Genomic DNA, 13062 nt, shown 5'->3' on the forward strand with positions numbered 1-13062 from the left:
TCGTGTCTGAAAAGCATGAAAAAAATTATCCTGTGTTGAAGACTTGAAAAAATAATATTTCTACTGTGTGTGTTCTTCAAACATTAAAGAATTAGATAAGTAACAAACTACTTTTTTTAATAATATAAATATCATTCAAAATTGAATGAAGAAAATTTCTGAATTTTATGGTATACCAATTAAATGAAAATTTTCAATAGTCCATTTATCCATAAGCATTTGTTAATTGTCTTAATTATTTATTTAAAGAATTATGGCACAATCTTATGTAGTTAAATAACAGATTAGTTTCCCCTCCTTTCATATTCTAAAAGCAATATATTACAGTGGGGAAATTCTGTCTGTGCACAAATATGCAAAATTTTACATGTACATATTTATTAAAGGTCACTCAACAGCAAAATTGTGTTATTCATTTATGTTACATTTGCAGTAAATTGCAAGGATATCTAATATAGCTAATATTTTCTCTTTCTTAACATCATTACAAAATCTGCCTCAGCTATTTCTTTGTACACGAATTACAGAAAGTGAAAACATCTTTTCTGATGTGAAAACAGTACAGATCAGAATATAGGGTGAAATAAGACGGGATTAATTTTGGTTTGTTTACCAAAATGTATATTTTTAGGTTTGGCTTATTTCTCCTATTTTAGGTTACATAATTATACTTGAAAACAAAACTAAATTTTACTATATCTCATAAAATGTATGCATATTTTTTCTTATTTACTACTGATCTACAGCAAATATCTCACTATCAATTTAAATAGGAAATGGACTATTAATGTTTGAAAGCTCTGAGAATATATGATGTATTTTTTTTTAAATAATTTTTTTCTTATGGGGTTAGTATTAAAAAATAGGTCTAACCCTTCAGTAAAATTCCTAATATTGAGTAATAAAACTATTATTCATTATTAATAGTTATTTTATTTACTAGTAATTATTCTATAGATTTAGGGGGGTAATAGACTAAAAAAAATTACACATTTTGTTTGGTGTTTTTTATAGGAGATGAACTAAGTGATTTGATGGCAGAAATTTGGGAAGCATCACCACTAGATCTTGATGATTGTGAAGAGGAGGATGAAACTTCTACTTATCAGCAGTAATTTTTCTTTCTTAATTATATGGAAAACTAATTGATTTTCTTAATTTTACTCAAAGGTTATTTTCTAGAAGTAACTTTTTCAATATATGCTTTGATATTTCTTACATTTAAATAGCTTTGGATATTCACTTTAACTATTCTAAATTCATCCTTATTACTTTTATGTGAACTAAGTACTTAACTATAAGTAAACTATACTGGAATGCCAGAGCTTTGCTTTCATGAACTCCTTGTAAAGACTACATCTCTTATGTTCCTATCCTTGTTGTTTAAATTTTTACTTTTGTTCCCATGTTCATTTATTCTGATTTTTACTCTAAATGTTTATTCTTTTTTATTATATATCATTGTTCTTGTGTGATATTTGAGCTGTTTTATATGTTTGGATTGATCTTTCAAATAAAGCCACATGTAACAACAACTTTCATATGAAAGAAATGAGAATAAGATATTATGTCTTGGAACCTCATTTTAATATAGATATTGTTGGAAGTTCAAAGATGAAGTCTGGGTGAGATGCATCGCAAAATGGTTTGGTTAAAAAAACTTGCTTATTGAAATATATATCTTGTCTTTTATATCTGTAAAGTATACATAGTTTTACTAAACAAATGTACTATTGTTTGAGTATTTGACTGTTCAAACTTCATGTCTTTTTTAATTTTTTTTAAGAGAGAGAAAAAAATTAAGAATATGTTTTTGGCATGCATAAAGATACATAAAACAACTAATACCAACTAATCTTAATAAACCATATATTGTATTATATATTTGAAATATGTTTTTACCTGTTTGTGAGTAAAATAGTTAGCAGTATTCTATGCCCAGTAACTATTCAGCTATTAACATTCTAATTTTATAATAATTTAGAATAAATTTAAAAAAGGACCTAGCTGTAATAAGCAATGAAACCAATATTAATAAAATTCCCATCATCTTAGCAATTTTTGATACCAGTTGCATAAATCTTGGAAAAAAATACATACATAAAATTGTATTGATTATAAATCCTTTGATTATTTTTAAGATTATTTTCTGGAGATAAATGTGTAATAATTGTAAATGTGTAATTTAGAATAAATTTAAAAAAGGACCTAGCTGTAATAAGCAATGAAACCAATATTAATAAAATTCCCATCATCTTAGCAATTTTTGATACCAGTTGCATAAATCTTGGAAAAAAAATACATACATAAAATTGTATTGATTATAAATCCTTTGATTATTTTTAAGATTATTTTCTGGAGATAAATGTGTAATAATTCTGTGTCGTTGCAGAGCCGAAACTTCTTGTATCAATAATATTTGTATTGAAAATGTGAGGTCCCAGTGGATGAATCTTAATGAAAGGCTTCAGTTAGAACAACAGATGCGAATGGTAATAAAATATTTTTTTAATGATGCAAAATGTTTTAAAAAGCATGATTGCAATTTGGAAAATTTTTTTGAACGAGGTTCTTGTTATAAATCAGATAAATCTAAATGTGTCATCAAGGATATTAAATGATTGTTATTTAGTATGATTCCTTGAAAAAAAAAGTGCTATTATTAACACTTTGAACGCAGAATCTTTCTATCTGTTAATATGTTTACATACTTTCTGACCTACAACACTGAAAAATCAGGAGCGTTTTTTAAGAAGTCAGGAGATTCATAAAAATTCTTTCTCACTCTCAAAGCAGATGCAAGTTATAGTTTCTCACTGATGAAACAGCTTTGGTTTTCTTTTATATGTAGTGTAGAGAAAAAGCAAGTGCCCTCAGATGCCCCAAATCACTTTGGAGGGGGGTGCAAATAATGGAGCATTAAGCCAAGCTGCATAAAAATTAAGAATCTTAAGAATAAGAGAAAGTTGGGAGAAAGGTCGGAAATCAGGAGACTGCCGCCTAAATCAGGAGATTTAGCAACTCTGTATTTACATCTAAATAGTATCCAGTAAACATAACCTTTCTGCGTAAGTGTAGAAAAGAAGTTTTAAATCCACTTACCTCTAAAACCTATACTTATCATTTGCAACATTCAACAAGAAATGGTATCAAACATCATCTTATAATTCCTTAAGAAGGGGGGGGGAAGAACTATTAAAGGAAACTATTTAGAAATTTTATTGATAAGTTTTTGTAAAGTATAATATGAAGAAAGTATGTTATAGGTCTTTTCTTCAAGTCCTCTAACTACGCTGCTAAAAAGTGTTTGCCAAGTGATCATATGAAACTGGGGAAACAGTGGCTTAGTCTCTTTTCTTCTCTCTTTTAGACCAGTTCTTCAATTGAGGAGGAAATTACTTCAAACAATTGCATTAGTATTCCTTTGCTGCCCACTCTCCCGATTTTAAAATCAAACTTCTGGTTTTTCATCATATATCCCTATCTCCTAGTAAATCACCAAATCTACTGGTTTTTATTTTTTAGCTTTTAAAAATGTTTCCCGGCAGTTAATAAAATTTATTGAATTAATGAAACTTAAATTAGGCAAATTGCAACTTCTGAATTGTACTTTTTTGTTACATTTTTATGGATTTTATTAATTTTTCTTATTGAGTTTCATTTGATCTGAGTTGCCTTAATTTGCAGCAGGCATTTGTAGATTTTTATATGAAGTTTCGAGCAATGTTTAATCACTTAATATTTGTACTTAATTTTATTTTATTTTAATATATGGTACATTACTCTGCTTGCCTACAGAAATACTATGTACATTAAATATTAATTTTATTTTTATCAAATTTAATGGTAATTTACTAAGTAAAGTTTCACTATTTGCGATTTTCTTAGCATAAAATTGTGAGAAAATTAAAAATTCAAATTAGCCAAAGAACATAAAATTTAGAATGTCTAATTAAATGCTAATATATATTATATTATCTTAATTTATAGGAATTTAGTTTCATTTCCTTTTTTTTTCATTGTACATGAGTGGAAAAAAGGTCTTCCTTCATACCTTCAGATATTTTTAACAAAGTGCAAAAACCACATTTGGCATTATTATCATTTATAACAAATATGCCCAATTTCAAAATACCCCATTATGCAAATTCACATATATCTTAAAAAATTACGAAAGGTATGCTTAGAAATACATCTAGTTTAAGATTATGGATAATAAATCAAAATTTTGAAAAATTTTGAAAAAATTTCAAATTTTAAAAAGAAATCATAAAAGATGGGTGAATTTTATATGGAATGAACCTAAATTTCAAAATGTGAAAGGAATAATCAAATAAGTTTAATAAAAAAGAGATATTAATAACTATATACCAGATTCAATTAACATGAAGGAGCTAAAATTTTGAAAGCTGATTTTTTAAAAACTACTTGTGCAATTTTTACAAAACTTGGCAGTTTGGCATACGAGTCGTAGAATCGAAATATGGGGGGGGGGGATAGGCATGTCATTTCAGAAAAAGTCAAATTTTTTGTCAAAATGCCTATATTAGAACAATGCTATATATATAAATATAATACATATCCTAAGTTGCGCTTTTGAGACATGAAAAGCGCAAGTTGAATTTCATCAATCGGCCCAGTGGAACGGGAGATATAGCACTGTCCCCCCTTTTTTTGTGTGCAGTGTGCAAGAACGATGTCTTCACAAAAGGTGCCTTCAAGCCCATCTACCTAAAGAAAACAGATTTATATCGTACACTTGGCAAAACATTTCACCTGTTTTCTTTCACCCATTTACACATTATTTAACATGATTATGTTAGTAATATTAATTGTTTATTAAACTTTTTGATAAAATTTATATTTTGAGACACTTTATATAATGTATGCTTTAGTGACATATGCATATGTGATCTGATAATGGTGCCGGTGAGCAAATTAAATTTTGGTCTAGTAATGAAGTGCTATTTTTGTGCTTATTTCATTAGCCATTCCATTAATGTTGCCATAAGTTAATGATAATTGTTAACTGAATTCTACATCTGTCATAAATTTCTCAAGATGTTAGAAATCTAATATGCTTCTGATGCTAATAATTTCCTATGACTGCCAAGATTGGCCCTAATAGCAGTTTACAATCTTCTGTATGCTGGATGTATTTCAAGAATATTTTTCCCCCATCATATTCAAATGGAGACATTCAAAAATCTGGTGCAATTATCCTTTTTCTATGTCTATGTTTGATACATAACATATGTTAGCTGTACGATTTGCCAGAAAAAGGAACATAAACTTCTGTTTGAGAAACATTACTTTATCAGCTGACTGTCACTGTAACTTTGCCAACGATATGATATTCTCAATTCTAACAATGTGATCTGAAAAACATATCTATTTATTAACATAGAAAGAAAATGGAATGGTAAATAAATTATTATTGAATACATTTTATAATATGGTTATTAATAAAGGTTATTTAAAAATATTTGTAGGCTTGTTAACTTTTTTTTAATTATTATTATTATTATTATTTTAATTTTTTTTTTATTTATTTTCTATTTAATGCCTTCGAATTTTCATCTGTGATATCTTTATAACATCTCTTTCTTTCTTTCCTTTTTCTTTAGGGATGGGGCTATTTTTTTTTTTTTTTTTTTTTTTTTTTTTTTTCCATTTTATAAAGGCAGCTATTTTATACTGATGAGTTGTTTTAAATAGTTTTACAGCCGATATATTGGAACAGGGAATAAAGAACATTACTGTATGTAAGAAAGCCAGGACTCAACATAAAATATACTTACAGGGTATAAAAGCAAACTTTCAGTAAAGTGTAAGGCACAATTCTTCCTGCATTGTGACTGAAATGTTAAAGCATTTACATGAAATAGTCTTCTTATTCAGGTGCTGATGTTGAAAATTTTGGAAATATCTGAATAATATGCTATTATTGACAAATTAACAATTTTTGGGGAGGAAAGAAAATTATGATGGAATTGTTTATGTAATATACAACTGTATGTGAAATTTTATATAATACCTCGTAATATAGTATATACACATGTTTACTGAATAAATATCTATTATTTTTTCATAATTCCATAAATATCTATTATTTTTTCATAATTCCATAACATGAAAATATTAAAAATATTATTTTTTGTGTTATTTTTATTATTACTTTTCCAAAAATCAAGTCATTATTTTTACCATTATTATGTAGGTGGATATTAAATTGTGTTTTTATTTCACCTGTAGTCTTAATTTCAATGGATACTTCTGACTTTAATCATATCTTTTAATATAATTTGTGAATTGCATTATAACCAAATTTAAGAACATTAATTATTTTCTTTTCCTTTCATAGTATGTGCAACTCCTTGTTCAGGCTTATCTGTTGTCATTTGGAGTACCGGAGTTAAATTTTATCAATGTGTCTGCAAAATTATTTCTGGTAATAATACTTTTATTTTAAACATTTTTTATTGCTATATTGTTAGAATTCCATATAATGAATTTTCTGTTCTTCTCATTTTTATTCTATAGTTTATTATTCATAGTATACTTTTTTATTAAACAGCGTTTCTCAATCCGCGGCCCTCAAAACCTGCTGTTGTGGTTTTTCTAGACCTTGTCCTTTTTTTTTTTTTTTTTTTCAATAGAAATGAAAAATAAAATTCAGATTAACTGCATATATCACACTGTAGCTGAAAATTTCAGTTTAAAATATCACATGGCAGTTGTCTAACACTTTTTCTCTGTAGATTAATATTGTAGGAAATTTGTTTCTGGTCATCCTACCCATTTACTTCCCACTCCAGTTGTAATAGTAAAAGAAATGTTTAAAGCATTGTGACTATGGTGCTTCTTACCGAACAGCCAAATATAGAATATTTATGTAAAAATAAGCTGGCTCATTCATCTCTGGCTGAGTACCAACAAATATTTAATTTTTAGTCAATAAGGTAAAGACTATCCAAATTCTAATATCTTCAGATTATTTAACACAAGTATAATTTTTTCCTTCTATGAACTAAACTACTTAACACCCGTATAAAATTAAATTAATATTAATTTATTATTTTTCAAAACTGTAAGTATGCTGATAATAACATATGCTACAAAATTGCTTTTGAAACGGACAAGAGTGGTCTGCAAAGCATTCCACTTTTTAACCGTCTGAGTGCCATAACCTGTTTTATCTGGTCATGAGGTGTTTCATGGCTTTGTGTATATTAGCATATAATTAAAGATATTTTGATTTCTTACTTCTTTAACAAATATCATCTTGGTGAATGTAAGTTTATGATAATAGAAATTCATAGTATTTGAGAAATTATACAAATTTAGCTAATAAATGCTGTTTAAATACAAGTATTCATGACAGCTCTAAAAACTTGGCCACTCAGAAGATTAAAAGTAGTGCACTCTTAAAGTTTGAGAAGTGCTGGCTTAGGGTGTTCAAAAAGTACATAATTGTGCAGGCAAGCCTCCACATTTATTCAACATCAAGTCTGTTCACTGCGACCGCTCAATGACAGAGCGAGATTGACCACTACAATCGGTTTTCTGTTTCTTCTGCTGCTAGACTCCGAAGGGGTAGGACGTGCTTCCGTCCGTCCTCACCACGGATGATGCGTGACTGCAATATGTTCTTTTTCGTGCCTTTCTGACAACCATTTCCATATAGTTTCAAGAGAATGCATTTTGTCAAAAAAAATAATAGTAAGTGATATGAAGATTCAACTAAAATTGATCTAGATGCTGACTTCTGCGGTAAATGAATGATGTTTTACGACTTGAGATGTTCTCGAAAGGAATTCCCGTGCATGTGTAGCATCTTGATGCTAGAATTGGCCTTGTGATTCTACAAAAATATATTGGAATAATAATTTAAGTCAAAATCCTTCACTATAAAAATTGAATTTTGTTATCATGTAACTTTGTGTAATGAAGATGAACTGAGATTTACTAGATTGGAATTGTACGCATTTTGTGCACGAAAGGTTAGGACTCAAAATGGTAGGACTGATTCTTATTGCTGCAGTAGTTTGCCGTCTATTATCTTCTGTCTGGATTTGTTTTCTTGATTTATACTAGTATTAATTTAAAATTTCACGATGTCAAGATATAATAAATTTCTCGTAATTCGCATTATTTGAAGTGCCATCTTTTGGGGGTAAGTTACTTTAATTCCGTTTTTTTTTTTTTTTTTTTTCAGATCACACATTTCATTCTGCACGTTATCCAGTAATTCTGGCTTATTGCGCTATTTAATATTACAATAATGTACATTAGGATAGAATACAGTTGCAGCATTTTGTAAAATCGGAAGTTATTTCTCAAATGACATCTAATAGGGCTTATTAGATGACAAGCTGAGAAAATTTTTCAGTTTTTACTGATGATAGCAGTTTTTAAGATTTGCTTGTGCATTAAAAATTTGTTCAGAAGCTTTGATAAATGTCTTAACGTTTGTTGTTTTTTAAACTTCGTTTTATTATCATAATGATCACATACTTTTTTCGTCTCTTTAAACAATAAATATGACACTGAAATAATGGAACTGAATCAAAATTAGTTCCATTAATATGCAAGAAATACACTTTTTCAATAATTTATGAAAAAACTTACAGAGTAAAGTATTATACATTACTTTTAACTTAAATATATTGATAGTTTATTGAAGCAGTTTACAAATATGTCCATGGTTAGTGACACGATACAATCTGTACAATATTCATATCTTTACAAACCTGATATAAGGAAGCTCAGTCAAGTGTTGTGACAATTGTAATTTATGTGGAAGGAAGCTTACGTGCTGTTGCAAAATTTTCCAAAATGTAAGCTCAGGAATCTGAAGTTCAAAACTTACTCCTCTAATTAACTTTTTCTTGAAGTTTGGAAAAGTGCAATAAATATAAAATGCCTCAGTTTATTAAAAAATATCATTAAATAGATTTCTTTCTTTCGTTTAGCTGCAAAATGTATGCAAAAAAAGTAAATAAATGTAATTTCTTCCATATTGAGCAGATTCTAATCTCAGTCTTCAGTGGAGGAGAAAACTCCTATTATAATCATAATAGTAATGCTTAGGGGATATAAGTCATATGTAATTGGCAAATTTTTGTGTTTTAAAGTAATACCATAATTAATTTATCTCTTAGCACAGCCAACGTGCATAGACTGGAATTTTCTTGAAACACACCTGGAAAAGTCGGGGAATTTCATTCTCCTGTTTGAGTGGCAACCCTGCATACAGGACCTATGTTTAAATGTAAAACAATACAGGAGCTTTTGCAGATGACCCAACTGCTTCATTGACTTGAGATGGAATGGATGGCCTTCATCATTTTTTACATAATATTTAATTTGATTTTAACTGTATGTGCCATTTAATTTTTTAAACATAATTAAAGGATTATATATCTTCAGTTCGTTTTTGTAGAGATGTTCATTTTTTATTCCCCCCTTTTTTCATGTTTTCTTAAAGAAAGTATCAATTGGGATTATGCAATTTGGAAGTTGTAAAATTATGAGTATTATGCATGGTAGAGGACAAAAATCACAAAATGAATTTGTATTTTATTACTATTGTAATATCACTAAAAACACTGAAAGTTTGTACTGTGAAAAAAACCGTTTACATTGCAGATGCTGGTTGTAAGATTGCATTTGTTTCTTGAGAGCAATTCAGTTTGTATGCATATGATATCAACAGCTCACGTTGGTAGATACAATCAAAGTGCACCTAAGAATTACTGTGCAGATAATTAGGCATTGTGCATTTCATGACTGGAATAAATACTTGCATTCTTATTTGTGAATTCTGTATTTATTTTTATGTCCTTTTTTATCGTAATTGTTTTTTATATTTATTTTAGATTTAATAAAATAGCCATTCTTTGCAAGAAGCTGTATACATCCTTAAAGTTGCCATTACTAATCTTAGTTAAATTTTACACCAACATTTGTGTTCAGTGCCATGTGGTGCTTTCCGTGTTAACCCAAAAGTGCTCTTTTTATATTGCTTAATTTTACTTGATTGGAAAGAACAGTTAGTGATATAAATAATTGTAGATCATAATATGTGGGGTTCAGGTAATTGGATCTCTGTTTAGAATTTTAATTAAAGATAAAAATATCTAATTTTACAGATAAAAATCGAAAATTAACCTTTGGACTTGCAAAATAACACTTCGATCTGTAACATATTCTGAGCTTTATTGTTTTAGATTTTAATTAGCAGTAGAAAGATATGCTTTAGTATATCTGTGAGAATTAAAGTAAGTAATATAAATAAATAATAAATATTTAAGCATAATTAATAAGTCAAACATTTTAAGGTTTTGAATGGAAATTCGAGTGAAATTTATTGATAGACTTGATTGAATTTAGCAGGCAACTTTGTATGATTATTAGTTTTCAAAATGGTAAGTAATAAAAACAGAAATTTCTAAATTAAATTCTTTTGAGTGTTTTTACATTATATATTGATTTATGTTCATTGAATTAGGATGAAATCAAAATGTTTGCAACTCGGGAAATTGCAAGTAGTGCTGTATCAGCATTTTATGCACATACCTTGGATGAAGCACTTAATATTGTAGATGACTATGAAAAGAATCAAGTTAAAGATGAAACATATAGTGCAAAGAGTAATAAAGGTCCACCTTGTGAGTAAAACATTTTGTAAACTTTTTGATCACTTTAGTGAGTAACTTTAATTAACATTTTATTTATTACTTTAATTAACATTTTATTTATTATTGTTTTGTTGTGTTTTACTATACTGTTTCTTAGAAATAACTAATGCCAGCTTTTCCATTTCATAAAAAATGCTAATTAATATAAATAATTTGCTATGCCATCAATTTTTTTCTGTAGCATTTATTACTTCTTTTATGTTAAAAAATAAGCTGTAACCCATGTGTATATGTTTACATATATATGTGAGGGAGTCGGAGTCTTTAAAATTCCAGGAGTCAGAGTCGGTCATTTTCCCTACCGATTCCACAGCCCTGTCCAGAAGGGCTGTTAATGAGGTTACAATATGGAATGATCCTTTCATCAAATGGGTTAAAAGTATTTCTTTTTAACTGAAAATTCTCAAGTGAAGATACTAATAATAAAGTTAAGGGTCTTTATTCAGTATGTTATCTCACTGTTTGATGATGTAGCCGTCTGTTAAAAAATACCTGAATTTAAACTAAATTATTATGAAATACCATAGTTTCAGAGGAGGGACCACTTAGAAGATAATTCCAAAACTCTTAGTCGAAGCGATTATTTAATTGTAAGAAATCAAAGAGTAGGGTTTCAGAATATAAATGACTTAACAACAACTAAAGTCCCAGAGATTTCCATTTAAAAAAAAAAAAAAATCTGTAGTCTGATGTAATCATATTAAGTACACTGCACGCACACACACACACAAAAAAAAAGGGGGGGGAGGGATCAATTGTATATATCCCGTTTTACTGGGCTGATTCACAAAATTCAAATTGCATTATTCATGTCTCGAAAGCACGACTTATATGTTAGATTTATATATAGCATTGTACTAATATAAGTATTTTGACACAAAATCATACTTTTTCTGAAATGACTTGCCAATTTTTTTCCATATTTCGATTCTATGACTCAAAATTATGCTTAACCCGCGAGCACACGCAACGGGTATGTCATATCCATGTGCATTTTTCTTTTTGTATATTTTTCACCTATTCTTTCATAAAAGGACGAAACTTGGTGTAGCTGAGTTCAAGGTCACATACTTAAATGGGGGAAATTCCTGAGGTGACAGGTTCAACGGTTTTTTAGGAACAGCATTGTTCAGGCATGTCATACCCGCGCGTGTACTCGCGTTTCTCAGTGAGTCACTTCGCACTTCTCGTTTTCAAGTTTTTAGGATAGGTTTTTCTTGAGTTGTAAGCATGGCGCCGTATATTCCTTACGATGAAGAGATGAAAAGATTGAGAAATCTTCTTGAAACAGTTTCTTCTGATGAGGATTCATTTAGTGAAGACGATGAAGATGTTGATGACGAAGAATATAATAGTAATCATGATTCATCCATAGAGAGTAGTGATTCAGATACAGGAATTGGCACCAAAAATATTATAACTAAACTACCTGGAAATACGAAGTATTCTAAAGACGTCTCAATACCTTTAGATTCCTAGTCACTGCTTATCGATGAAGATATGTTAAAACATGTAGTCGACAATACAAATATTTATATTGATTCAGTACGTGGAAATTTTACTCGTGAACGGGATGTGAAAGCAACAAATGAGTTGGAAATCAAAGCTTTAATTAGACTGCTGTATTTATGTGGAGTTTATAAATCATCCCATGTGAACGAAGAGATTTGTGGGCAACAGACGGAACGGGAATGGACATATTTCGGGAAACAATGTCAGTGAACCGATTCCTCTTTCTTTTACGATGCCTCCGTTTTGATGACATTAGAGATCGTCCCAGTAGAAGAGACGTTGATAAATTAGCTCCGATCAGAGAATTTTTTGGAAATTTTGTCACAAATTGCCAAAAGGCTTATACTGTAGGAGAGTATGTGACCATTGATGAGAATTTGGAGTCATTCAGAGGTCGTTATTCCTTCAAACAATATATGCCCAACAAGCCAGCAAAGTATGGCATAAAAATATTTGCTCTTGTAGGCGCAAGGGTATTTTATACCTGGAGGATGGAAATTTATGCTGGTAAACAACCAGATGGGCCATTTCAAGTTGAAAACAGTGCAAGCGAAGTTGTCAAACATTTAATAAGGCCCTTATACAACTGTGGTCGAAATTTAACAGTTGATAATTGGTATATGGGATATGAATTATCTCAAGATCTCCTAAAGAAGAAAATTACGATAGTAGGTACAATGCGTAAAAATAAGAGAAAAATCCCACCTGAGTTTCTGGGAAAGAAAAAAGAAGTATATTCTTCAATGTTCGGTTTTCAGAAAGAAGCAACACTTATATCTTATGCGCCGAAAAAAAATAAGAGTGTGATCCTGTTGTCCACAATGCATTCCGACGATCAAATCGATGA

At 29.2% G+C, this 13062-nt stretch overlaps 1 protein-coding gene across 2 annotated transcripts in view; it reads left to right on the plus strand.

Annotated features, from left to right (window-relative positions):
* Positions 1–13062, plus strand: part of LOC118202808 (GON-4-like protein) — a 177436-nt gene that overhangs the window by 64846 nt on the left and 99528 nt on the right. For both annotated transcript variants that reach the window (XM_085811076.1, XM_085811077.1), the window contains exons 7-10: positions 1015–1111; positions 2393–2492; positions 6365–6451; positions 10514–10673. In XM_085811076.1, coding sequence (XP_085667202.1) covers positions 1015–1111; positions 2393–2492; positions 6365–6451; positions 10514–10673 — 444 coding nt within the window. The remainder of the gene's footprint in view (positions 1–1014; positions 1112–2392; positions 2493–6364; positions 6452–10513; positions 10674–13062) is intronic.

The sequence above is a fragment of the Stegodyphus dumicola genome, chromosome 2 (assembly GCF_044657685.1).
Source record: "Stegodyphus dumicola isolate Sdum_Otavi_A_Nest chromosome 2, ASM4465768v1".
Lineage (NCBI taxonomy): Eukaryota > Metazoa > Arthropoda > Arachnida > Araneae > Eresidae > Stegodyphus > Stegodyphus dumicola.